The following is a 27,747-nucleotide window of genomic DNA, read 5'->3' as shown; positions in this document are numbered from 1 at the left end:
TAGAGACAGCTCAAAATACTAACACGCAAAGATGCTTCATCCCTTTTATTAAGTTATTGTCCATGGTTCAAGTGGTTCGACAGCTGGGACGCATCGCGCACGCGCAGAGCCAACAGGAGAAGTGAGCGACATCAAAGACGATGCACATCTTCCTCTGACCTATCGCTCTAAATTATGTGAGTTTAGCTGCTGTCGTCCCTTGCATCTTTTCTTCCTGGACATTGAATGGCGCTGGTCACCGTACAACGGTCGCCAACACCCAGTACAACCTCCAGCCCATGTGTATCGGTAGGTTCCTTTATTATTTTATCAGTTTGTTTGTAGTTATTAAATAATTGTATGCGTTCCCGAACGGTAGCATCAGCGGTTCGAGTGTTCATTCGGTTTGCGCATGCGCAGACCCATACTTAGCCTACCAATGATACACATGCAGTTTATCAGAACTAGCCGGTTACGTTTGATCATAGTTAAATAAGTACGTACATTCATGTTTGGTGTGTATAAATGTTATGTTCACCACTAAGACGTTACATTGCGAAAATCTGTCTAGAATAATAAGTCATTTAGCCGTTTTGTAAGAGTTGCGCTTGAATGCATGCTAGTTGCTAGCTGCTTCAGTACAAGTGCTGCACTGCTGCGTTATTTTGTTGTTTAATTTGATTAATAAAGATTGTAATAAAACAACAGAATTAGATATTTATTTTTAACTCAACAAGCACATATTTTGTTTACACAATATTAAAATAGGATGTTTAAGGCGTGTACGCTTGTCAACTGCCTCAATTGTAACTTAAAACTTATTTAACTGGACATATTTTATTTTATGTGGATGGTCTGTACTGTTAGTCTCTATTTGTTCCAACTGCATCAATAGTTGCAATTTGATAAAGAAAGCCTATGTGTTCACACCACTTCCTTGTTCCTGAGAAATGCCTCAGGTTTTCTCAAGACTTTTGTTTTAACAGTTTTATATCTCACACAATGTGGGTCTCTGTTAGACAGGCAGACCATAAACTGTCACACCTTTCACATGTGCCTTCTGAAAAATTCTCAGTAATGAAAAATAAAAATAAACATTCCTAATTTGTGAATGAGACACTAGCCTATACTGAATATCGCCTATTTTATAAAATAGCTGGTGGTGAACCAGTTGGTAGTAACTAGTAAGTAACAGTAAACATTTTAAACAAATAAAATAAAATAATATATAGACGTTTTCAGTCAACTTTATTTGACCACATTGTTCAGCTAAATACATTTGATGATGACAGGGAGATGGTGTAAGAAACGTAGGTTAATTCCATAAAGCCAAAGTTGCTTAGTTGCATATTAAGTGAGTGCCGCCATGTTCACCATTTGGAAATAAAAATGATGTTTGTTACACTGGAGATGTATGATCAAGCTAAGTGCATTGCATTGTTGGATACAGTATTTCTTGCAGTGTGTGCTGTTGTGTAGAATGTGTACTGCACGCCTTGGCAGATCGGGTCATCGGGTGCATTTAAATTCATTATTAGAACGGAAGTATGTTATTCTAAACATAACTCCCAGCTGATGGTCAAACCCCATGACAAATTCAATGTTTCAGCGCTCGCCTTGTTACACTGAAATCCATGTTAAGTGTTTCAAAACATTTAAAACATGCAACATACAGGAGAATGCAAGCATTGTTTTATCAGCATAAATACCAGATTGACCTTGTAAGAACCGTAACCAATTTTATTTAAATAAAATGGTCTTATTTTGTCCTTATAACAAGCTGCTTGTCATGTGACACCACTGAGGCCCATGTGAGCCATCTTGTGAGTCTTAAAGTGATAGTTCACCCAAAAATAAAAATTCTGGGTAACACTTTATTTTACGGTGCCCTTGTTACACGTTACATGTATTTACTACAGTATTTACTGTAACTAACCCTGAACCAAACCCTTATCCTAACCCTATAGTAAGTACATGTAGTTACTTTTTATTACTCAGTACTTAAATGTGTAAATACACTGTAACACGGGCACAAATAAAGGGTTACACTTTATTTTAGTGCCCGTGTTACAGTGTAATTATACATTTAAGTATAAGTACTGAGTAATAAAAGTACCTACATGTACTTACTTTAGGGTTAGGATTAGGGTTTGGTTAAGGGTTAGTTATATGTAATTATGCATAATTTATAGTAAATACTATAGTAAATACATGTAACATGTTTAACAAGGGCACCGTAAAATAAAGTGTTACCAAATAAAGTGTAACCAAATTCTGTCATGGTTTATTCACCCTCATGTCATTCAAAACCTGTATATGACTCTTTCTTCTGTGAAACACAAAAGAAGATATTTTAGGAAATGTCTCAAGGTTTTTGTGTTCATACAATGGAAGTCAATGGGGTCCAATGTTGTTTAGTTGCCAACATTCTTCAAAATATCTTCTTTTGTGTTCTGCTGAAGAAAGAAAGTCATACAGGTTTGGAATGACTTGAGAGTGAGTAAATTATGAAATATTTTTATTTTTAGGTGAACCCCACATAAATATTGTCAAATTCCTAAAGTAGTATACTTTGTCAGACACACTAAAACACAAACTGCAATGGATTAAACATAGCCTTAGCCTTTGTGGGCAGAGAAAAAACATCTCTTTGTATATTATTATTGTTGTTTTTGTTGTGTATGTCTGTGAATATTTGGCTTATAGAATATAGCTTTAAAATATGAGTGAGGATGACTTTTGCAAGATAATGGACCTTTTTCACAAGCCTGTGAAAAAAAAAAATGATGATGATATGTTAACGTTAACACTATACAATACTTTGTATTATATTACCTTTGCATTAAATTACAAAAAAATAGTAAACGCTAATGTGAGGGTGTTTCTTATACAGTGTCTATATGGCAGTCATGGTAAATTTGGCATCATTCAACTACCGTTATCAGACTTGCTTTATTTTTTTCATTCCGTTGAAAATAGTGAAAACACTATCGTTGACGTTGAGTTTTTCTTTTGCTGTTTGAGCAAATGAGAATGCAAAAATATATTTGTGGTAGTCTCCCATTCACTGTTATAGAAGTTAACCCAACTATGACGACTTCCGCTGCTGAGAAACCCGGAAACGTGAATAAGGTCCATAACCAAGATAGCAGACATTGGAAGATGTAGCTATAATTTAAAGATAAGCAGGCTTGACTCAGCATCAGTAAAAAGACAAAATATCCTCTTCTATAAGGAGATTGCAGATGGAGAAGGTGTTTTGATTAAACATCCCTGTCAATTTTATTGACTGATGATGTGTATTAAGTGTCCAGTCCATCCTCATCCTCGTGTCTTATATCAATTGTTTTTGCAGTTAGGTTAATCTGTATAGTAATCGTGGCTTGATTATTAATTTTTTAGATGCGAAGGGTCGTAGAAACGATCTGAAAAGTGTTTAATGTGTATATACAATTGTGTATTTGAAAGATAAGATTATAGTGATAAGATCAAGTATTCTGCTGTCACTTGTTAGTTTATCCATTCGAGAATTTCAGTTGCAAATACATGAAATATTGTTACTGTAAATTATTACCACCTTGTCTCAATTTTCTTTCTTTAGGAGGAGGGCAGTGCTGAAGATGATCGGCGCTCTCAGCCCAGGAGGTACATCCATAAGCATGTCTCATCTCGCCAGTTAAACACATGTCTCTGATTTTACGTTTTAAAATGTGTTTTTGATCCTAAGTTATAAACTTCCAGAGTTTAAATGTTTTTGAACATGTTTGTTTCAAGCTCAGAATGGGTAACTGTTTTATTTGACCATAGTACTTTTATTTTAGCCAGATATAGAGAAGAAATGAAACATTAGAATATATGCATGTAGTCACATCATACTTGTTTGTTTTGTCTTTGTTTTGGATTGACTGATTCGGTCTCACCATTTCTGTCCTGAACACGTTCCATCCAATCGTCACGTTTATTTCTTATAGTTGCTTTCTGCTACTGTTACGTGTCAAGTACTGTCCGTTCCACTTGGCAGTTTGGCCATATCTAGCTCAATTTTTGCCCTAGAAATCAGAAAATGCTAAATATAAGAGAAGCATATGAAGTTTTGCAGCAGATGGTTGACAGCGGATGGATTTCATTTTCAGGATCTAGAAAGAGTTCAGACTGCGGTCTAACTTGAATCATAAGAATACTGGCTGGGTAACTGATCAATAGTTACGCAATGCCGTTTGGTTTCCCGTCGCCAGAGTTGGAACCCTTTCGAGGGTCTTGCATGATGTCAGGCTTTTGTTTTTGCAGTATCCAAGACAAAGAGTTAAACCCTCAGGTCGAGCTTACAAGGCACTGCAGAAGTTGGCGCTCAGAATGCCTTGCCACACATGGCCTCAATTACAGGGCATGTTAGGTAATCCCATAGCGACTATGATGTCATTTTTTTATGATTTCACACTTTTCTTCGTGTGTGTTTTATTTTACTCTTTATTCCAATAGCACAACAACCTGACCCTAGATTACGTAACGTTTGGGCTAAATTAAACATGTATTAGTCCGTGCATGACCACTTACTTTCGAGGGGTGAGGAGGGAATCGGCAATACTCACAGTACTGCAATAAAGCCTGCAAACACTGTTTTGGTGCATTGCTTAAAGGAGTAGATTTGCTGTCATGCACCTCACTATATATTTATCTACATTATAGGCAGCACTTTTGAGATGAGTTGCACGATATTGAAGAAAATGCGATAATTTGCTAAATAATGTGATATGGATTATAAAAATACTTGACGCAAAAGTTTGAGCTGTATTCAAATATTTAAAAACCAAAAATGATATAACAAACATTTTTCACATTCTTACTGATCCTTGATCGTTTTCCACATGTCAGAGCGCACACATACATAAACTATTACATTTGCATGCCAGTATCTCTGTCATCTGCATGGAGCTAAACCTTTGACTACATAACATTTTGAAGTATTAAAATAATTTATTTACAAATCATTGTGTTTATGCACATCTGCAATATTATGATAATTTCGCTGAAGCCCTAATGTATAATGTAGTATTTCAGAGGCAGTTTAAAATGGACTGCAAGACACATGCTCAGAGAAAAGTTAATGACTAACAGTGATTTGAAATAAAACGGAAATAAATCCAGTTTGACCTTAACAGGCGAGCTACAGCACAATCTGCAGATACTGAAAAGATTCAGAATCTGTCTGTCGTAGGGCCGTGAACCAACACTACCGTGATCATCATTGTTTGCGTTTATTGAGTTTTTATAAGACTATTAAGCCATAGCAGGCCTGCAGCACATTTATTGTGTTTTTTATGAGACTGTTTGTTCTTAGCTCGCATGCAATGCATTTGCTTTATGCACTGGCCTTGTTCCAACCGCTCAAATTAGTCTTGGAGCTGCAGAAGGTGACGGTTACAGGAGAGAGCAGGAAATACAAGCATCAAAAAACAGAATGAGAAAAATAGATCCAGCATTAAATAATAATGTCCTGTGCACAGCGGTGTGGCTGAGCAGGTTATTCTGGAGTACATACAGAGATATTGTCCTATTAACTTTATGTGGGTATGTGTATGAATGTGGATAACGTTGGGAGCCGGTTTCTCGCAGGGCTGGGCAAAGCAAGCCGGTGCACGCCAGAGTTTCTTATTTTGTCTAGTTTTATTACATGTTAGGTGCTCCATCAGTTTTTATTCATGCAGTATATTAAAGGGATAGTTTAACCAAAAATGACAATTATTTTATCATTTATTGATTGTTAATTTATTGTTGTCATTTCAAACCTAATGGCTTTCTTTCTTCTGCAGAACACAAAAGAAGATATTTTGAAGGATGCTGGTAACCGAACAACGGAAGAGTTGTTTTGTGTCCATACAATAGAAGTTATTCTGTACCGCCGTTGTTCGGTTACAAACATTCTTTAAAATATCTTCTTAGAGGCTGTGTCCACAGAGGCGTTTACGCCTGCGGCCGACGTGTTTTTTCAATTGTTTCCTATGGAAACGCCGCGCTTTAAAAAAAAAGCCATCAGCTGACAGTTTTTTTCCGTGCTCTGCGCTGGTGCTATGCGTTTTTCCCAAGATCAGCGCTGGCGTTTGACCAGGCGACCAGAGTTGAAAAATGCTCAACTTTGGGCAGAACGCTGCGCCTGCAACGGGTGTTTTCAGCCGAGCTCCTGCCGTTTTCAGCCGCGTACATGCGCCTCGGAGGACACAGCCCCTTACGGTTTAAAATGTATGTAGCAAGTTCAAGACAAGGAAGGAGGCGGGAACCGGCAAACTTTAAACAAACTTTTAATCAAATAAACACGCAACAAAACGAAAGTAAAAGGCCGTCAGCCACTTCACGGTCGACTGCCGGCTACACAAACATGACTAAAACTTAACAATGTCTCTCGTCGTGCCTTCCTGTCGCTCCTCCTCTTATGCTTCCGGAGCTCCTCCGTGAGAGATGCGAGACCGGTGTAAGGCACAGCTGACACTCATTATCACTCGCACCACCGGCCTCGCTTCGTCTCTCTCACGGCTCTCGTCCCACCTCCCTCGTCACAATGTACTAATGTATTTATTTGGTATGTAACTTTTTTAATGAATAAGTTAGATAACAGTCAATTTTTGCAAGATGCCAAACTTATTATCTTTTGTTGTTAATACTTTTTTGGCTTGTGTCTATCAATATCCATTAAGTTAAAAATGATTGAAAAGTTAGAAACTTTAGTGATGTATTTACTCCATTGGGTAATATAAATGGGCTACTGCTTATGGTGGTTATGCAATATATAAAACATGTAAATTTCCAACAAATATAACTCAAACTGCAGTATAAGATTTTGATCTTAGTGCCCATCCCTATCACAGACAGAATTTGCCGTGTGGCTGGCTAATTTTAATGATGTTGTAAAGAATTGCTATCAGACACATTCCAAGCTCTGAGGATAGGAAACAGCTGGCCTTTTAGAACAGTGCGGTTGTGAAATGGGGGTAATGAAGGGAGCATCCATAAAGCACTAGTGACCTTTTCCAGAACATTGCATGCAAGACGGCAGCCATTGCACAACAAGGACCAACGTCTTTCTAAACAACATGACAACAGCTCAGATTACCAGCCAAGTCAAAAGGTCTTAATGGGGAAAACTCAGATATAAACACAAAGTAGCTTACGCAACCTTGTGTGCTAACTAGCTGGATGTTTTTTGATAAGGCTTCAGATGGTTTGCAGTGTTAGAAGAATGCACGGAGAGTAACGCAGCATGTGATGTATTGGAACGTAAACATTTTGTAGTGAGAGAGCCCAGAGGGCCTACATCATGCATTCACATGTGTAGCCGATCTGTCCTTCTAGATTAAATTGAAACACGTTTACCTTAATTTTTACAAACAGCTGTTTTTGCCTATGTTGAGAAATCTCTAAACAAACAGTTTAAATAGGATAATGTAAGCCATCCACCAATTTCTCACTATTGACCACCTGCTGTTTCACATAGTTGAGCTGCAGTTGTTAACCGCACTGACTGATGCTTATCCACCAAACACCGACATCATGTCTATCACTGCACTGTGGCAAAGTATGCAGATTACTTCCTTTGTCAAGTCATGGAGCAAATGTCTTGCTGAAGTTATGAATTTATTTAGGCTTGAGAAGACTAAAATGTCTGACTTGCAGGTGTCTGCGTAAAATGGAGAATTCACCCCAAATTGGAAATATTCATCATTTATTCACCCTCATGTTGTTCTGCTCACAGGTGCAGTTGCCACAATCTGTGCCATTGGCCACTGTCATGACAATCTTTTAGCTGTGCCTGAGAATAATAAAAAGTAGTCTTTTTATTTAAAAAATGAACATAATTTGCATATTGTGTAAATGTTCTTGTGTTACATTAAAAAGTCAGAAAGTGCAGCTTTTGTGGTATAGCATGTCCTAGTGCATTTACCCAAAACGGCTAGATCAGGTCATACACGTGCAGCAAAAAATAATTTCCTTCTAGTACGTTAAGATGGACCTGTTTATCATTTTTGAAATGTTATTAATGATCTATTTTAAGTGTCTAATTCCTTGTTGTCAACAAGTATTGGTTGCAGGCAGTCATATGCTTGGATGAGAATGCTGGTTACTTTTTGATGAATGCATATAAGTAAAAATGCCATCCTGTGTCCCCCTTTTCTATTGTTTGTGGCTTTATTATTAAACCCTTTCATGTTTACCTTCTTAGTCCATATGACGCTACTGATGCTTCAAAACCTGCTTTTAAACGTTTGCGCTACTTTGTCTTACAACAAAGGTATTGTTTTGTTTGGTTTCTGTGCTTGTTACAGACTTTATTTTCAGCTGTGCAAAGTCTGTGTAGTCAATGTCCCTCCACCCTGGGAAGTCTGTCACTCAGGCCTCAATTGACGGAGGGCTTTGATTACAATACATCTCATGAGGGTCTTAAAAGATCATACACGACTTGTCATAATTTTTGTAGGCCTTTAATCCATAGAAGTAAATCTGAAATTATATTTTGCATACAGAAAACATTTAGGATCATGGAACTTTTTGTACATAACATTGTTTTCATGACTATTAAGAACACATTCTCTTTACGGTAATGCAAAACAAGTTTATTGTAATTACAATTTTAATATTTACATGTTGTGATGCCTTTATGGTGATTATGTTTTTAATGTTACAATTTGTATGTTTTTATTCTCTTTCAATTTTGATGTTAAGAGTGACCTGGACATGTTTTCATGATATTCAGTACACCAGCAGCACGTTGGCTGTTTTAAACCTTGCTTCCTAAATTATTATTTTTTTACTCTAGTTCCGATGTTGTTTTTAAGCCTCCGCTATTCATAGCTCCTCTAGACTGACCATGGAAAACAGCAGTCTGTTCTCTGCACTAATGTGCACTCGTGGTTGCAGACCGTGTTTCGCGGGGCGATGTTACATTCCGTGGCCGTTTTATGTCGCTGCGCTGGTGTCTGAAGTGTCGTCCGTCGGTAAAGCCCTGCAGCGATTCCTTTTCCTGAAGCACATGTCTGCGGCTCCGCCTTCCCTCCGTTCAAGCATGACTGCGCCGCTCCGCTCTCCAGGCATGTAAAGCACGGTTCTGAGAGTTTGGAGAGGCTTGCGGCCCACGCCTGGATCAAATTTAAAAGAACATTTTTTTCTTTTATATAATATAATTACATTTTATGTATGTTTATTGGTGTTTTTTCGCATTTAAGAGATGTGCCTTTTTGTTTGTATGTTTTATTCACTTAATTATTAGCGTACGTTAACTATTACGCTATTTTAAGGGCACGTTGGGGTCGTTTAAAGTCTCGGAGTATATTGATTTTAAATCCATTTCAGCAGCCCAGACAACATTTTTTAGCCGGCGTCGGGCAACCGAGCTCGAGTTTGTTAGCGTCACCTCCGTTCGTTGTCTTATTCATCGGGGGGAGGCATCATGGATGTGGAGGAGTGAGTGGTCTAGTTGAGGATATACGACCGCAGTGCCCGGTTCTCTGATCCTCCGTCATGACCCTGGACAGTGTGGCGGTAACGGAGAGCTCCTCTACCCGGGGATACTGCTCCTGTTGCGGGGCAAAAATCATGCCGTACTTCTCCGACAACGCCGTCGCTTCTCAAAACCAGATCAACCAGCTGTAAGTGAAAATCTCCGTTTATTGTGTTGATTAATAACGTCGTTTATGAGGAAAGCCGTCATGCATTTCACTCTTTCCTATATAACTTACACTTTACATAGCTAACGTTACTTTTGTTAGTTCGAATTGTTTATCAACTGTATTGAAACAACAAGAACAATACTATGGAAGTCTTGACGTTTTAACAAGTGTTTATTGGGTTATTAAAAGGGAACTGAACGTAGTTAGTGACGGTAAAATCCACAACACTTTATCATCAGCAGAAGTGGATGTTTCTCAAGCCTTCGTGGCGTAACACTGATTTTTGTGAAAGAGGACATGAGAGAGACGTGATTCACCAACCTGTCCACGATTTTAACCGATGAGTAAGATCAACCTTACCCCAACTTTTCTGCCATAACCATATAAAGTCATGTAAACTCTGTAATGGGGTTTACCTAACCTTATGTGTAAACCAAGTGACTTAGAAACTTTTGTTGTTTTGGGTGATTATGTTGGGTGATGCCTTTTTATTAGGGCTGTCACGATAAACCGACGATAAATATCACGTGATTTATGCACAGGTTTGGAGTGAAGTACAATAGTATTGCTGCATCCGAAAGCCAGAGGGCGCTCTCGTGCGGAAACTCCAAATACGCACTGCGAAGAAGACCATAACACGTTCTAGAATCTAGGAAATGCCTATGGACATCTTTTTATAACTGTTACTCAAGCCTCATCATGTATTTTTATGATAATAAAGTATATTTATAATGATCATGTTTGAAGGGTGGTGCTTTTTCAAATGCACATTATAAGATAGAGCTGAAGATCTTTGCCCGAACCCGGGTTCGGGATTAATTTCTATCATTTTACACGGGCTCGGGCCGAGCTCGGCCTTGCGCGGTAAATGAGCGGTCATGTGATGCGTTCCGATTAGCCCGAGAAAGATGCGAAAATGGATGCTGAGGAGGTGAAACGGAGGCTTGCCTCTGGCGATTACGTTTTGGTTGCACCAGCAACTAAAGCAAAGTCTGAGGTGTGGAAAAGTTTTGACCATGTGCATAATGAGAATAATGAGCCAGTGGGATATGTGAGATGTTACAGAGGACTTATTTTATTTCTTTGTTCCAACTTCCAAGTGGCCTATAGCCTACGTTAGTCATTAAAAAATTATGTTAAAACATGTATAAATGACACATTCTTGACAAAAGCTGTGTGCGTGCGCACATTTGAATAGCCTAATGTTGGGCTGTAAACGGGATCGGGCTTTTAAAAAGCTGTCAATCAAAATGTACTTGTCGGGCTCGGGCCGAATTCTGTTGGGCTCGGACCCTGTCGGGCCAAACTTTTAAGGCCCGATTACAGCTCTATTATAAGCGACTCAAACTCACACAGCTTTTAGATCGAGCAGTATTTCCTACTGATCCCAGAGCCGTGCTTCACGGACAAGCTACGCATTAAAAAAATATCGACACATTGCATATCGCAGCCAGCTCGATTACAATAGGATTTAGTTTTATCGCGAGAAATTATCATGCAGCCCTTTTTTGTACTTTGTGAAATGATAAGAATACTGTTTCTTGAAGAAGTGGTTTATTTAAGAAAAGTTCATTTGAACAAAAGTTCTATTTTGTCAGAAAGGTAACATTGCTGTTTTCCATACAGTGGCTGTGTCCAGCACCTAAAGCAAAGTGTTTGACACTAAAACACTGTGAATATCGTGTTACTTGTACATTTATGAATGATATGCTATTATTTATCATTCTCTCTAGCCATGCTGTGCTTTTTTGTGTGCAAAACGAGACGTTTAGTTTTGCTATAGGCCTATCTTGCTTAACATTGAATTGATCAATATGAAAACTTGAATCGAAAGGTTCTGCTCCACTTTTATACTTACTAATGTAAAGTCTTAAAGTTTGTCACTGTAAATTGATTTATTCGAGTTTCCACCCAGTTGGACTTATTTGCTAGGGTCTTATGAAACCTGTATGGTTTGTCAAAACTAATTTGATTGAAGCCAGTGTGAAATTTTCACTCATGTTTGTTTGCGCTGTTGGTTTCAGCCACAGCTTTTGCATGTCTCAGAATTCGATGAACAACATGTACCAAATCCGATTACTGTACATCTCAGCAGAGTGTGAAATCTTTAGGTTTAGGCATTCAACTGCATTTATTTTGTTTGAGTGCACAGAATGGTGGTGTACAGCTCTGTTTTCAGTCTGACTATGTGTTCACCTGACGTTAGCAGGACTGTTACATCATCACCATCCGTTTTCTTACACATGTAGAGGAATGTGTGTGTGTTTATTCTGCAAGACTTACATTAGGAAAGACTTGATCACAAGGGTGGATTTCTCTTACAGTCACACCTGACACAGGCCCACAATATCAACAACAGGTTTCCAGTGAGGTGTAACTCAGCTTTTATTTGATAGATTAAAACGAAACCTGATGGGGAACCCCATGCTGATATCTCGCAATGTACTGTACCAACTTCCATTATTCTGTAAACAATGCCAAAAGGCAAACAGAGTGACTAAGAATAGGTGTGTGTTTGTCAGCAAGCTTTAATGATTAACCTGGGAAATTGCAGGTGTGAGCTACCAGAAGGAAGTACTGTGTTATGTTGAAACCTTCAGCGTCACTGCCACTGTGACTGTTTTTAATGCCTAAGCATGTGTTTTGGCCACAGATTCCACGTGAAGTTAAGTGTTTAATGTTTAAACATCGTTTTTTTTCTGATTAATGTTTTAATGAGTTTGATGGCCAGATATTTATTTTCTGGATTTTCCTTCAAACAGAATCCAGACTTCAGTACAGTCAGTATGGCTTTAATTGGTCATGTGTGTGGACCAATAAGAACGCAGGACTTTGCGTGAGCCTATCAATCACCTTAAAGGATTATTTCACAGGCAAAACTAAATTTCCCCATGTTTTACTCCCCCTCAAGGAGTCCTAACTGAATATGACTTTCTTCTTGAAGAATAATGCTGTCGGAGTTATAATACCACGTATCCTTTTACTTCCAAGCGGTAGAATGGGAGTGAATAAGGGCAATTTTTTGAAGCTCCAAAAAGTGCATCCATCGATTAAAGAACGGCTCAACACGGCTCCTTGGTCTAAACAAAAGTCTTCTGAAGCGAATCCATATCCGTATTGAGGGCGCTATTAATGTTGATGTCTAGCTTCCGAACCTGAGGCTTGTTTTTCTGGCAATTGACGGTGAAGAAAGCTCCAGCCAGAGGGAGACGCTATCTTATTGGAACAAAACGAAAAATGTCGCGTTCGTACGACACCGGAACTTACGACATGCCTGCGTCATTTGCCGGAAAAACAAGCCTCTGGTTCACACGCTGAAACTGATGTCTGTGTTTTGTTGGCAATGGATGCACATGTGCTTTAGTTCAGCACGCGCCGTATGCTTTCAGAAAAAATCGTACAGCTGTATATATCTTTTATTAATGTGATCAAACTAAATACTCTTCGAAGATACAAAGTATGCGATACTACTCTGTAGGTACTAAAGATTAATATGAGATTAGTGTTAGGGCCACTTTAAACAAACGCATCGATTCGCTTCAGAAGACCTTTGTTAAGACCACAGAGTTGTGTCGAGCAGTTGTTTGATCGATTTTTAGCTTCAAAAAATTGCCCCCCATTCACTCCCATTCTACCGCTTGGAAGTAAAAGGATACGTGGTATTATAACTCCGACTGCATTATTCTTCAAGAAGAAAGTCATATTCAGTTAGGATGCCTTGAGGGTGAGTAAAACATGGGGAATTTTTTTTGCCAGTGAAATATCACTTTAAATTTAAAAAACTGGGCCTGCAGTGTCAAAATTCATCTTTATTTTTTCCATTGTTTCCAAACCTGCCTCTCCATCTTTTGCTCTCTTTTTGTCTGTTTATACCTGTATGTTTCTGTATAAGCAGCAAGGGGCCTAATTTGTATTTCAGAAGGTGACAGAATGCCATCTCCCACTCTCTCTCTCTGCATATCAGACCTGAACTCATAAGGCCTTCAGCCCGGGCCTATATTTATCCCTTCCCTAGTGAGAGACTGACTAATATGGCCAGGGACAGGTGGGGGTCAGGCAGCTTTGGGCTTGGTGTGTGGCTCTCAAAGGTGCCTTACATAGTGATGATTGTGTCTGTGCCCTAACAAGTACTGTCCAGTGCCGCGTGCCAAAAGATGACCCACCCACCTTTCTGCTCTCTCTGTCTGACCCATCAATTTTTGTCGTAGTGTGTATGTGTGAGCCTTTACATATCTGCTTCTATGAAATGCCAGTGGGTGGAAATTGTGCCGTGCAGTCCTTGAGCCCTCTGGTTGCTCCTTCTACAGACACTGCGCTGCTTGTGCTACATCCAGCCTGCTGTGGCCTCCGGGTCATATTCATGGCACATGATTGAAATGGTGTCTGCACCCACGATGCAAAATCTTTCAGCGCTTAGCAGACGGCATTTTATACTAATTGCAGTCAGTTGTGCGTGTGTCTTCATGAAACTATGTGAAAGTTGACATATTCTGCTGTATGATGTGCACCGAAAAAGTGAGTTAAAATCTGATGATTAAAAATAAAGGTTCAGCGTGATTGGGGTTTTTTGCAACAACCCAGCACCAAATGCAAATTCTTTGAATATTGCAACCTTGAAATCAAGCAGTTTGCATGCTTTGTTCTCTTTTAAAACTCATCCAGCTGCCTTGCGGTCATATGAGATGTTATACAGTAGCTCCCAACACTGTAAAAGTCCGTCAGCAATCTACATTCATTCACACTGCTGTTTATTTTTAGAAGTGTAAAATTAGTCGTAACCCTCAGGGTTTTTCCTGGCTCAAAATGAGGCGGAGGTGGTGCCATCCTGATCTTGTACACACACACGTAGGCCTACCGTACCTTTAAGTGGCTTAACCAAAGTGACTTTGACATATTAAAAGTTCTAATAAAATGAGATGAAAATGACAATTATTAAGTTATATAAAACATTACTGTTATTCAACCAAACAGAAATGTTTTTTTTAATCAAATAAAGCTTTTTATCATTTTCAACTACATTTTCAGCCCACTATAGCCAACTGAATTGACAAGTCTTACTAAATGACTAAAATGAGCCAAGCTCATTTACATCTTGCATTCTCTGTGGTTCACTTTAAATGATTCAATGATCTCTTATATTCGCTAGTGACTGAAAAGTTCAATAGTTTAAATGAATCTGTTCAAATGAGTCATTCGTGTGCGAGTCGTTCTGAATGCAATGTGCGTTCATACTGGCGAACTAGCTGTGTACAGTATACGCTGATTCAACGATCCAACTGCACAGCTAAAGACATTACAATGATGTACGTTATGTTAATTTAAGACATTTAAAGAAATTAAACGTACTTGGATGCAAAACAAACATCCGCCATACACAGCCAGCTCTTGTTCTTTTTAGCGCATCAGTATGCTGATTACGAAACAGCGCCTCTACTGTGGCGTAATGCCGCAACTGCAGTTACAAATGACAGTTTGTTAAATGCACACAGCATTTCTTGTGAAGACTCCTGACATAGTTTTGGCGAGAGTCTGAGGCGGCACGACATTTGACGGAGGCGGCCGCCTCCAATTTCTCTGTGCAGGAAAAACCCTGAACCCTGCATCAGCCTGCTGCTCATATCTTCTCATGTACTGATAGGTGAGGGGTCAATGCAGAAGCATTTGCAAAGTTCATATAGTACTTCAAGTTCATATCTGTAAAACCTTTCCAGAAAAGCCCTCCTCAAACCATCCATCAGGCATATAAAAGCGAGAGAGGATGAGATAAATGGAGTCAAATGAGAGAGAGACTAAAAGAGAGGAAACCGTTGGGTCAGGGGGTGACCGGGTTTTGGGAAATGAGATCAGCCGAACCCGATGTTTTAGTTTTCTTTTCACTTTTTTGGGGCGTGACGTTCCCGGGCTTCTCATGTTCCCTTAAATTCTGCAATCCTTCCTTTCCCGAAGCTCCGGGGCCAGAGGGGGACGGAGGGCTCACATTTCCGCAGAATTACCCAGAGTGATTTTTGGAGTTATAAGCGGAAAGTCCAAAGTCCTGTGCCATAAAATGCAGTAACCGGTGGTTTAGATCAGAAAAGCTGTCCGTTCCTGAAAGTGTGGAGTTGAAGGTGGTGCATTGAAGCACCAGCTGTTACAGGTCACACATTTCCCAGCTTTGTTTATCAGAATGGCTGTGGCCTCTGCCCAGCAGAGGCTTAATAACAGTGTCTCTATGGTGATGTCTGTAAACAGTGTTTCTCACACACACTTATGTGTTCTAGCCCGAGGCCCATCACTCAGATAAAAGCGTATCTGAGAGCCTCTTTATGTACTGATAGTGTAAGGTTTTCATCAGTATGCAAACTTCAAACTGCGATTGAACCTGCAGTCAGAAAGTACATCTGTTTTTAATTTTTGTGGCAATGAACCTAAGGTTTGATATGTAGGTTAACAGTCTCACTATCACTGTTGTTTTCCTCAGCATCAGCGAGAACTTCCTTACTGTGAAAGGCGCCGCCCTCTTCCTCCCACGAGGAAATGGCTCCTCCCCTTCTTCGGTACCTCCCATCACACGGCGGCATAACAAACACACAGGTACAGAGCACACACACACACACCGAATGTGAGAAAAACTGCAATGCTCAGTGTTGTGTTTTATAGCATTGAGCTGTTGCATACGGCAATGCAGGGGTCTGTCCTTGAGCTCAAGGACATTGATTGTGTTAAAGAATGCTGTATATGCGCATGCACATGCTTGTTGATAGACATACCGCTGTGCTTGCACATAGACAGCATTGATTTCATTGTAAGGTCCATTAGTGAGATGCATCGTACCATTGCGTAAGGGTATTACTAAAGTGTAAAAAGGAATAAAAAGAAAAAGGAAGTTTGTTCTGAGAAAAGGTCTAGTATTGTTTTTTTGCAGGTGCAATATTTTGCATGCAATAAAATGAATACATTAAAGGGATAGTTCACCCAAAAACGTATTCACCATCTTGTCATTTCAAACCTAAATGACTTTTTCTACTGCAGAACACAAAAGAAGATATTTGAAGAACGTTTGTAACCAAACGGCTTAAGCCTCTATTGACATCTGTTGTATCAACACAGATCCACTGCAAACTTAAAAATTAAAATATCATCTTTTGTGTTTAACGGATAAAGACTTATTTACAAGTTTTAAATGACAACAATAAACAATGTCTGTTTTTAACTCTCCATCTGGTTTCATATTTCTGTTCATGATTTATGAACCCCAAGCTAATCAAACAGACCAGACACGGAACCTATTTTAGAGGAAGCGAGAGTGACTCCGTCTCAGCTGTTGTATGCAAATGTAACACACTAGAGGTTTATGGATGCTTCTGGTTCCTCTTTAGGTGACCTTCAGCAGCATCTGCAGACCATGTTCACCTTGCTACGCCCTGAAGACACCATCCGCCTGGTAACCATCACCGATAAGACCTTTAACTCAAACTACTGTTGATGGGTGAAAGCAGAATTTTAATGTTTCTTTTTTCCTCACAGGCTGTCCGGTTGGAGAGCGCATACCTCCAGCGTACCCGCTACATGGTGATTGTCTCCACCAATGGGAAACAGGACACAGAAGAGAGCGTAGTGCTGGGGATGGACTTCAGCGATTCAGACCAGTCAGTATTGCTGATGATTTAGTAGGAAACATGTTTTGGTGTAGACTTTGGTGCTCATAACGTGCGATGATGCGTTTCCTGCAGCATGTGCACATTTGGGCTGGTCTTACCCTTGTGGAGCGATACGCTTATACACTTGGATGGAGATGGGTGAGGCATAAATCGCACACATTAACTATTTCCTTATTTAAAAAATGGTCTTGCATGTCTTGAAGGTTGCTATTCTTTCACAACAGGGGCTTCAGTGTGTCCACTGTTAGCAGAGTTCACGTCTTCAAACCAGTTTCAGTGCAGGCCATGTGGTATGTGTCCACATTTTTAATGTGGAAGTCTTAAGTAAACACAGGAAAGAAAATTGTGTTTGTCATGTCTTTTAATGTTCTGCATTCTCGCAGGTCAGCCTTGCAATCCCTGCATAAGGTGTGTGAAGTGGCCCGATGTCATAACTACTATCCAGGCAGTCTCTTCCTCACCTGGGTCAGTTACTATCAGACCCGTGTGACATCTGACCAGCATTACGTTAATGAGTGGAACGCCATGCAAGACGTGCAGTCGCACCGGGCAGACTCGCCCGTGCTCTTCACTGACGTGTAAGTAACACACACCCACATACAGGTCGAAAGTTGTTCTCACTTCTTTGTTTTGCATCAGTAATGTGGTACATGGGTCAATTTCCGTACGTATGACAGTGGGTTTTGTTATTGCGCTCATGTGCTTTTTGTATAAGGTCCAAGTTGATGGTTGTTTTTGAAGCTTACACAGTCAATAGGGGTGAACTCCAGTGTTTGTGTTATAAATCAGTCCTTGTTTTTGGAAAAAGTTGGACATGCACGTACACATAAACATCTGATCTGTGTGATGCAAGCTCAAGGTTCAATCCCATAGGTCAAGGAGCGAGAGGCAACACAAAGAACATGCATTCCAATAATAGATCTGCGTGTTATTGCCAAATCAACTAGATATGACTAACTCCTCGAGTTTTTCTTGGAGACATGGTCAGATGATGCAGTGCTTCTGAAGCTTAGCTTGGGCAGTCGTTTTATGTGGGGGGAATTTCCCGCAGTCGGAGACGTTACCACGTGCGTGTGTTTTTGTCTTTAACAGGCATGGCTGCAGCCGGTTACTTTAAATAGCCCTATGCTTTGATGAGTTGGAAAAATAGGCGAGACTGATAGATAGATGGATGGAGACAGGTGGCTCAAAAAAAGCAGGCTCAAGGAGGAGACTGCTTGTTGTAGACACTGGACTGAGTGACCCTGTTGAGAGATACTTAGTGAAGATCTATTTGCATATCGTGTGAATGGGTGCCCATTGGCAGCTTCCCTGAGTAACCGGTTAAGCAAATTTGGATGGAAGAGAATTAAAATCACCATTCGATCATTGTGTCCTTACTTTCCTCTGTGATGTTTCACAAACATTCTGGCCGTAATGGAGATTGTGTGTTGTTGAACACATCACCCCTCACACACGCAGTCTGCAGCTGAGGGTGTTGTTGACCTACATTTAGCTGTGTTTTTAAGGTTACTGGTAGTGATAAAGAGACGGCCTTCTGGGGGCCAATCAGAGCTTGTGTTGCTATCAGTGAAGAGACACTTGTCCCAGGGTGAACCTATCTGAGGAGGATGACGCAATTTACCATTACCATTCAGATGTGCTGTGGCTTTTCTGGGATTGAACTTCTCAAATTGTTTGTTTTAATAAAGCAGAGGCTTTGTTCTTTGGTTTAGGTGAGATTCTACTCAGACAAAGGACATGCAAAGAATCATGTGAAAGGTGGCTACACCTCTCATTGACATCTAACTATATTTACATTTATGCATTTTAGGGCTGCAGCTATCGATTCTTTTACTAATCGAGTATTCTACAGATTTTTCCATCGATTAATCGGGTATTCGGATAATAAGTACTTTTTCTTTATTAAAAAGCAATACTAAATATACAAGAGAAAATAAGACAGGTCTCTTAAAATGAGTAAAACAACTAATTTGTTTCCTTTTTAGAACAATTAGTTTTTATTGCTGAAATAGCATACATAAATATCTGTGAAAACTAAACCCATTTAGTACATTCCATTGCCATATTAATTTCAAAATGCAATATAATACAAATATATAAATAAGAAACATGAATAAAAATGGAAATAATAATTTCAAACAATAGCCTATGACTTTTATTTTGGCAGGTTGTCAGAAGACGCTTATTTTTTAGTATGTTTGTTTCTTCACTCAAACAATAACATGTTTGTGAAATAAACTCTCAGCGCAACTCTGGAGGTGAAGTTCATGTCCTCATTCAGCGCAGACGCAGACAAATTCATGAGCATCACGCGTGTAGCACGTTAAACTGTGCAGTTCATTCACTCAGACACGCAGACCAGACAGATGAAATGTGTTTTAACAGGATTCGGTGTCCACTAGTCCGCATCTAGTTTGATGGACGCAATGCAGCCGGAAAACAAGTTTCACTCGTAAAATAGACTAAAATATCAGTTCACCATTTCAATAAGCTATTTATAGGGCTGTGACGGTGGCAGTTTTTTTACCACCGCGGTGGTAATAGACAAATCGACCGCGGTGGTGCGGTGGTTGAGAAATATATATTATTTCTATAAATAATATTTATATTATTATATTTGCGTGTAGCAACCACATGACGAGTGGAAGAGAAATATAGACCTAATTTAAATACTTGAAATTGTTAAATAATTGAAATATGATATCTGAAATAAATGAGGATGAAACATCCGTCAATGTTTAACGCGCAAATCCATCAGTGAAACGGCACACTACAGCACACAAAACATTTAAATAAACATCAGTAAATAATGAAAACTTAAATGATATAAGAAAGCTAAATACTAAATAAAAAAGCTCTTGTTGCAGTAACTTCAGTCAGTGGCGTATTAACCCTTACAGTCCATAAAAATTAACTTTCCTATTCAGATTGCCATAAAAACTTTACTTTTTCCGACTCGTTGATGTGAAACTTACTTGTTGACATTGTCCAGATTAAAATGTGTACAGCTGCACTAAATGCGCGTTCAGAAGATGTGCACAGGAGCGCAAATGAATAGATGTCTCTCCGCAACCGCGGCAAAACCTGCGCACGCTCCGACACTAAGCAAGCGGGTCATAGCCAGTTTTGATTTTACGTATCTGTTCATTTCACAATAAGATCCATTGCAAAACCCGCAGAATAACCTGGGTTTTGCCGTGCAGGCCCGCGCTCGAACGCACCAACGGAAACGTATGCCAATAATTTCTGTTAATTTAAAATCTTTTAAATAAAACCATCCACAACTGAAAGGCTACAACTAGCAATCGTTATCGCAACTCTCATATTTATTACACCTATATTTGTCAGAGTGACGTGCACTACCGCCGGTGGCAGTTCACCACCGTCATGGCACTTTACCATCGTGGTGGTGCGGTTGTTACGGCAACCGTCACAGCCCTATAAACTATCAGTTATTTATCAGCATGAGAAACACGTGTGAGCAGACTAAAATGCGTGTGTCTCGCGGTGAATGCGTGAGACTTGAGACCCTGTAACATGAATAGAGTTTAGCGGGCTGTGCGTCAGTAATAACGGTCCGTGGGGAAACGCAGTGCTCCGTGTGTACTGTAGTTAAATGGATTAAACGAGGCTTCGAGGCAACAAAAATTGCCTCGATGATTTTTTGTATTCGAATAACTCGAGTTACTCGAGGAATCGTTTCAGCCCTAATGCATTTGCAAGATGCTTTTGTCCAGAGTGACTATATCTTGCTGATGCAAGAAGCGTGTTGTACTAGTTGAGCTACAGGAAAGCTATAGATGGTTTCAAAGCAACAACATAAACAAACGTTACTGCGTATTAGTTAGGGATGTGCGCTACGACTAATTTGACAGTCGTTTAAACGAAAGTTTTGTAACCGTGTAGTCGACTAGTCTAAAACTAAGAATGAAAACTAAGTCCAAAAACTTTGCGTAGGGCCTATGTAATACATTTTAAAGACTAAAGAATGTAGGCTATTAATCAAACTGTTCATATCCAATATTTAACGTAGCTAAAACAGGCGTAGCCTATGTGTTCCACTTTCCTTACTTTATGATCATTATTTAATAATGTCAATCCGTCTTTCAAGCATTTTAAATATTAAAATATTGAAATGTATTATTTTGTAATTGTTAACATAACTGTATGTAGCTTTAGATCATTATCTACTTTTCGTTATGCCTTCATTCCGCCTTCCGTCCGCATTTTCCGCATCACGACAATAAGAGCCCAATACAGTATGGTTACGCATGGCTCCAGTGAAATTATTATTATGCCACTTTGATATGACATAATTTGCGTAAACCCTACCCTACCCCTGCAATTGGCACAAAGGAAACGCATGCTAGATCTGACCTAAAATTAAAACATTTCGTTCCTGATACACTTTTAAAGACTATTAATAATTATTTGTTCAAACATATTGTTTTAGTATGTAATTTATAAGGTTTTAAATGAAAGTCATTTAAATTATAAAATTTTCTGTAATTTTTTCGTGTAATCGACTGTTGTTTTAAATGTCGACTAGTAGGAGTTTACCGTTTAAACGACTAGTCGATTAGGTTCGCACACCCCTACTGCGTATGCGTGCTTTTGTGGCCCAAACTTAACTTCTGGTACACATCCGCTAAGAAAAGTGTCCATGTAGATTATTTCTGAAAACATGAAAAAAAAGTTAATTACATTAGCTAGCAAGTTAAAAGTATGCCTAGTCAGTTTTATTTTGGGTTACCAGTAGAAGAACCGTTACTTAAACATAAATGCGACAAAGTTACCGTCCCATTCAACAAATTGTTTATTTAATAAAATAGTATACAATAAAATTCAACAAATTGTTTGGTTAATACAATATTATACAATATATTATTAATATTAGTTAATATTAATTAAATAATATATAAATGGTTATAATATTAGCCACTAGCCAGACCGTTAAACAAATACAGACGGGAAGTTAACTTCGGGCCAGAAGCGTGTGTCTGATGAAACTTCAATACAATTTTATTTATATAGCGCTTTTTACAATGTTGCATTGTTTCAAAGCAGATTTACAGGAAGAAAGACAAAAAAGTCAATACCTTTGGATTTAATGTGTACAGGCCAACCGAGAGGGAGCGGACAGAGAGGCTCATAAAGACACGTCTGAGGGAGATCATGATGCAGAAGGACCTGGAAAACATCACTTCGAAAGAGGTACAAACATCCACACACTGTGTGTACAATATTAAGTCATTGCAGGTATTTTCAGTGCAACCCATTAAATCTAAATGTGTACAAGCAGATTCTTTAACTGGAAAAGTGGTGTCAGACCGGGATTTAATCACTGTTGACACTGAGAAACACATTAACATCTAATATTCAGAAAAGCGTTCAATCCGTATGGCATTGCAGTAGTTGATTTGTAATTTTAAGCATGTGATTTCTATTCCTTGAATATTTAGTCATATCCTTAAGAAGCAGCTGTTAGATAACAATGTTTGTCTTCAGATCCGCATGGAGCTGGAGATGCAGATGGTCTGCAACCTGCGGGAGTTCAAGGAGTTTATCGATAATGAGATGATCGTCATCCTGGGACAGATGGACAGCCCCACTGAGATCTTCGATCATGTTTATCTGGTCAGTCTTCCATGACACTTTGGGTGATTTTACAAAGAAGTGTAGAATCTGCTTCAGTCTTAAGGAGTATTAACTGGGATGGTTGTTTTCTGGCTGTCTTTCAAGGGTTCAGAATGGAATGCCTCTAACCTTGATGAGCTTCAAAGCAGTGGGTAAGCGTCACCGTTATCCCAGGCTTCTCTCTCTCTCTCTCTTTCTTTAAATGAATACATCCGCTCAGCTGCACGCAGTCATTGTTAATTTGACCACTCCTCCATTTCCTCAGAGTACGTTACATCCTGAATGTTACACGGGAGATTGACAATTTCTTCCCTGGGCTTTTTGAGTACCGTAACATCCGAGTATATGACGAGGAGGCCACAAATCTCTTGGAGAACTGGAACGATACTTATAAGTTCATTTCTAAAGCCAAGTAAGTAATAATAGATGCCAACATTATCAGTTGATACCAATACCTGTGAATTTGACGTTCGCTATATTGATTTCAATTCCAAAGAATAAATAATGTTACTAAGGTCAATAAATGCACAACTCACATTAAATCATTAGTTTTTACGTTTTGTTTTAAATATAAGTATCGAATAATTGTATTTCATGTACAAAATGTGCTTTAATGGTGGGTTATTAAACTGTTGTGCTGCAGAAAAGCTGGAGTGAAGTGTCTAGTTCACTGCAAGATGGGAGTGAGCCGTTCTGCCTCCACTGTGATCGCGTACGCCATGAAGGAGTACGGCTGGGATCTAGAGCGTGCCTTCGACCATGTGAAGGAGCGCCGCACCGTCACCAAACCCAACCCGTCCTTCATGAAACAGCTGGAGGAGTACCAGGGTATCCTACTGGCCAGGTACAGACCCCACATTGAGTCACAATGGTTATGAAACTGTCTATTTATCCCACACACCCAGTCCTCTTGAATAAAGAGCCGTAGAATAGCCTTACTGACACATATTGACTCTGGATTACGTGTAATACCTGTGCTCTTAAAAACAGGTCAACAGAGACTGTGGTTAGAGTTTCCACTGAGTAAATGCTTCTGAATTTCAATACAATGGCATTGCGTTTCATCGCTATTGTGATCTGATGCATGTTACGTCAGACTAGCTGTCTCTCCGCATTCCTTTTGTTGCGCAGCTTTCGCTGTCATACTTTGCTTTCATGTCTGCATTCTCGTTCACACACCCCAAGCTCTATGTGCTTTTGACGAAAGATAGGTCACCACCCTAAGCCATTCACCCAAACTTAATGTTCCCATGGCTCTCCTCTCATCCTCTTGTTTTTTTGTTTGTTTATTCCTTTAGCAAACAGAGGCATAATAAGCTGTGGCGTTCTCACTCAGACAGCGATTTGTCAGAAGGTCACGAGCTGCTCTGCAAGGCACCACGACCGCTGGACCGCTCTGTCTCTCATAACAACAACAACGGTGCTCCGTCGCTCCATCAGATTCTGGGCAACGATGTGCAAGAGTCCTTGACCAACCCACAGCCTGTCATGGACAACACTCACCCTAAATCTCCACACCCTACCACAGATGAAACGTCCAAGGAAAACCGTCTAACTTCTGAGTTGGCTCACGAGGACCCCTTCCTCCTGCCTCGTCGCAGACAGCGGGCGGCCACGGTGGTGCCTGAGCAGAACATGGCAAAGAACTCTCGTTTAAGAATTGCTGTGCCTGAGCCCGTCACCTGTCCTCACCCCCCACCCTCTCTTTGTATCCTCGCCCCTTCACCTGAAGAGGAGGGCAGAATAACTCCAGACCTCGGCGTCCAGTCGTCTCCCCATGTGCCTGAGCCAAAAACAGACTGTGTTGAGCTGTCCCCAGACACAGCCGATCAAAACGACTCTTATCATGTGTCGGAATCCACTATGTCGCAAAAATCAGAACTGTGTTTGGATGCTGTCAGCAACGATGAGGGGAATCTGCCGTCTTCGAGCACGCCAGAGGCTGACAGCCCCTCAGAAGCCCCCGCGGTACTCGAACTCAACTCCAGCGACGATAACAACCCGAACGTCGCAGACAGCTCGGAGAATGCTGCTGCGTCTAACCTCAGCACAGATAGCATTGACTTCTTTAGTGCCAGAGAGAAGTTCCTGTGTCTGTCGCAGGACGGTCAGCCTCGCTCGCTCTCTGAACCGACCGATGTACGGCCACTTCACTCCAGATGCACTCCACCTTCAGAAAGCCTCAGTGAGAAAGCTGATGAGGTAAGATTTGGCAAACGCTTCAAATACATGTCTGTATTATTGCAGTTTGGTCATGGAAGATAAATTAGCATTATGAAACATTAATGGGAATGACTCCGATAAAGGAACCATACATTTTGGGAGAGTAAGCGTGGGCAAGTGATGTCATTGCAACACTGCCTCCTTTTGATTTAGACTAGAATTGCAAGTAGTAGTGGAATGTTTTTTTATCTGACATTTACCCGTTTCAACTTAAAAGTTGATAGTTCACCCAAAAATGAAAATTCTGTCATCATTTGCTCGCCCTCTTGTCATTTCAAACCTGTATGACTTTCTTTCTTCTGCAGAACACAAAGGAAGATATTTTAAAGAAAGTTGGGTACCGAATAGTTCCGGCACCCATTCACTTCTATTGCATGGACACAAAACCATGCGAGTGAATGGGTGCCAGTTAAGAACTTTCTTCAAAATATCTTCTTTTGTATTCTGCAGAAGAAAGTCAGTCATACAGATTTGAAATGACAAGTGTGTGACTAAATGATGACAGAATTTTATTTATTGGGTGAACTATCACATTAAGTTGAAACGCCAAAATTATCAACTGAAAATAAATGAAAACGAAAATATACTAAAACAGCAAAATATACAAAAAAGTATGAGGAAGTTGCTAAAATTAACATAAAAAAACTAATTTTAAATATTAACAAAGCTGAAAACAAAACTTTAATAACTCCAAACCATGCTTTATTAAGTGGCATAAAACAATATATTTTGAATTAAGAAAATATTCTCTTTCATAATAGTGTTCTTTGTTCTCTTTGTTTCTAGTGCCACGCCCACTCTGAGACTGCAGAGCCCCAACCTCCTCACCATGACAACAGCGTGTCTGTGCGTCATATAGTTACCGAACTGGAATCCATATCGCACACATGCAGCCCGCCACCAGCACTTAACCCTCATCCAACCACAACACCAGAGGAGGATGAGGAAGCCGCTTCAGTGCCTCATTCACCCTCCGACAGGCCCTCAGGATCTGTGCGGCGGGCTACCGAGCAGCTGGAACTTTTACTGCGTCAGGGTCAAGACCTTCCTCGCTCCACTCTTCCCTCCCCATGTTTGGACTCTCCAGAGCCGCAGTCCTACTCCAGCCCACCAGAGGATAGTGTGGACTCAACCTGCACTGAGCACCAAAAGCCTGCAGATGGGAAATACAGCACCAAAGTGCTCGATGATGAGGATTCCGGTATAATTCATGATCCTTCCTTCTCTGTGTATCTGGAAGGCAGCGTTTCCGTGGAGGCCGACCCAATCACCTTAAATCCCAGTTCTGCCTCTTCCTCTCTGTTGTGGCTGGAGGGTGTGACCGAGTTGGAGACGGACGTTGATGACGCGTTAAAGCCTCCAGGTCGACTGGCATGTAGCAATGAGGATTTACAGATTATCCAGGAGACACTCCGAGAGCTCCAGGCTTTTTTATACGAGGCCGGTGGACTGGGGGTATGCGTTGGACAATCTGAAGACACGGAGATACCTCACGGTCAGAGAAACTGTATACAAGGAGAGCCGCGTGCTTTAGATCCCAAAGCAACTGCGGTGTGGCAAAGAGCCATGGAAATCGAGGCCCGCATCAGACAGGCCGGTCTCACTCCTCCATCCCTCATGAAACGCTCCGCATCGCTCGCTAAACTGGACCGGCTGGAGCTCTCTACTCATGATCTGAGCGACTGGGACTTCCAGCCTTCTGCAGCAGGCTTTTCTCAGACCTCTTGTGTTTTATCCACACGTGACTCTCTGCCACTCACTCACAGCCATGATGATGTCCACAAGAAGCAACGCGTTCTACCTCAGGGTCCCCCTTCTCCTGAGTCTTCTGTCCAGGTAATGGAGAAAAGCTGGACTGAAGACTCCGCCCACCTTTCGCCCTCATGCCCGGAGCAGAGTCAGGAGGGTGGGTCCGGACATTCTGAACCCAGCACCATCCAGTCTACCGTTTCTATGTCGACACGACAGCATGCAAAGACTCACCATGTTCGCCGTTTCCGCAAGGCAATGGACAAGAAAAAGACGGTGACCGTTTTGTACAACACCATGTGACCATTACTGTTTACCGTGTTGACTGTCCCAGACTGCATTAAAAGTTTCTTTCAAAGTTTCATTCAGTGAAGTCTAAGCTAAGTTTGCAGCTATGTGCTACTGTAGGTGTGAATGAGGGTTGTCGTGAGCAAGTGTATGTCAGATTGTGTTCAGGATCTTTCAGGTAGCAATGCAAACAAGGGAGTTGTTTTCTTAAAACATGCACTTTATTCTCTTGTTTTTCTTTTTTTTATTGTTTTAATTGTGATTTTCTTTTTTAGATAGCATTTTTATTTGGATATTTTTGCACTGTTTGAATGGTAGAGTTGACTGGATGTCCGATAGCATGTGGAGTCAGGAGTCTGTTTGAAACCAAGGTAAACTTGATATTAACTTTTTTATCCCGTGCTTTATCTGTGACTATTATAAATAATAAAACAGCACTATTTTAACGAATATTGTCATTCGTTCTGTTAACATAATCTAATTCCTTAGTCTCCGCGTAGTCAATCATTTGAATACTTTTTATGATGTTTTTTAATAAAAGCGACTTGAATATCCTAATTTAACTAATCATT

The 27,747-nt window shown here is 40.2% G+C and overlaps 1 protein-coding gene across 2 annotated transcripts; it reads left to right on the top strand.

Annotated features, from left to right (window-relative positions):
* The first annotated feature begins 88 nt into the window (after positions 1-88).
* Positions 89-27,747, top strand: ssh2a (slingshot protein phosphatase 2a). 2 transcript variants are annotated; one of them, XM_057351570.1, is made up of 15 exons: positions 89-288; positions 3,581-3,624; positions 16,096-16,208; positions 16,994-17,058; positions 17,142-17,263; positions 17,348-17,413; positions 17,500-17,565; positions 17,659-17,853; positions 22,399-22,492; positions 22,787-22,915; positions 23,021-23,067; positions 23,181-23,327; positions 23,559-23,759; positions 24,214-25,117; positions 25,925-27,747. In XM_057351570.1, the coding sequence occupies exons 1-15, from the start codon at positions 226-228 to the stop codon at positions 27,188-27,190; spliced, it is 3,522 nt and encodes a 1,173-aa protein (XP_057207553.1). In that variant the 5' UTR covers positions 89-225; the 3' UTR covers positions 27,191-27,747. The 2 variants fall into 2 exon arrangements, with proteins under 2 accessions (XP_057207553.1, XP_057207552.1); XM_057351569.1 differs by lacking the exons at positions 89-288; positions 3,581-3,624 and adding an exon at positions 8,672-9,614 and having other exon boundaries at positions 25,925-27,746.

This window comes from Triplophysa rosa, linkage group LG14, assembly GCF_024868665.1.
Source record: "Triplophysa rosa linkage group LG14, Trosa_1v2, whole genome shotgun sequence".
NCBI classification, from domain to species: domain Eukaryota; kingdom Metazoa; phylum Chordata; class Actinopteri; order Cypriniformes; family Nemacheilidae; genus Triplophysa; species Triplophysa rosa.
This window is presented reverse-complemented; position numbering and strand designations above follow the sequence as displayed.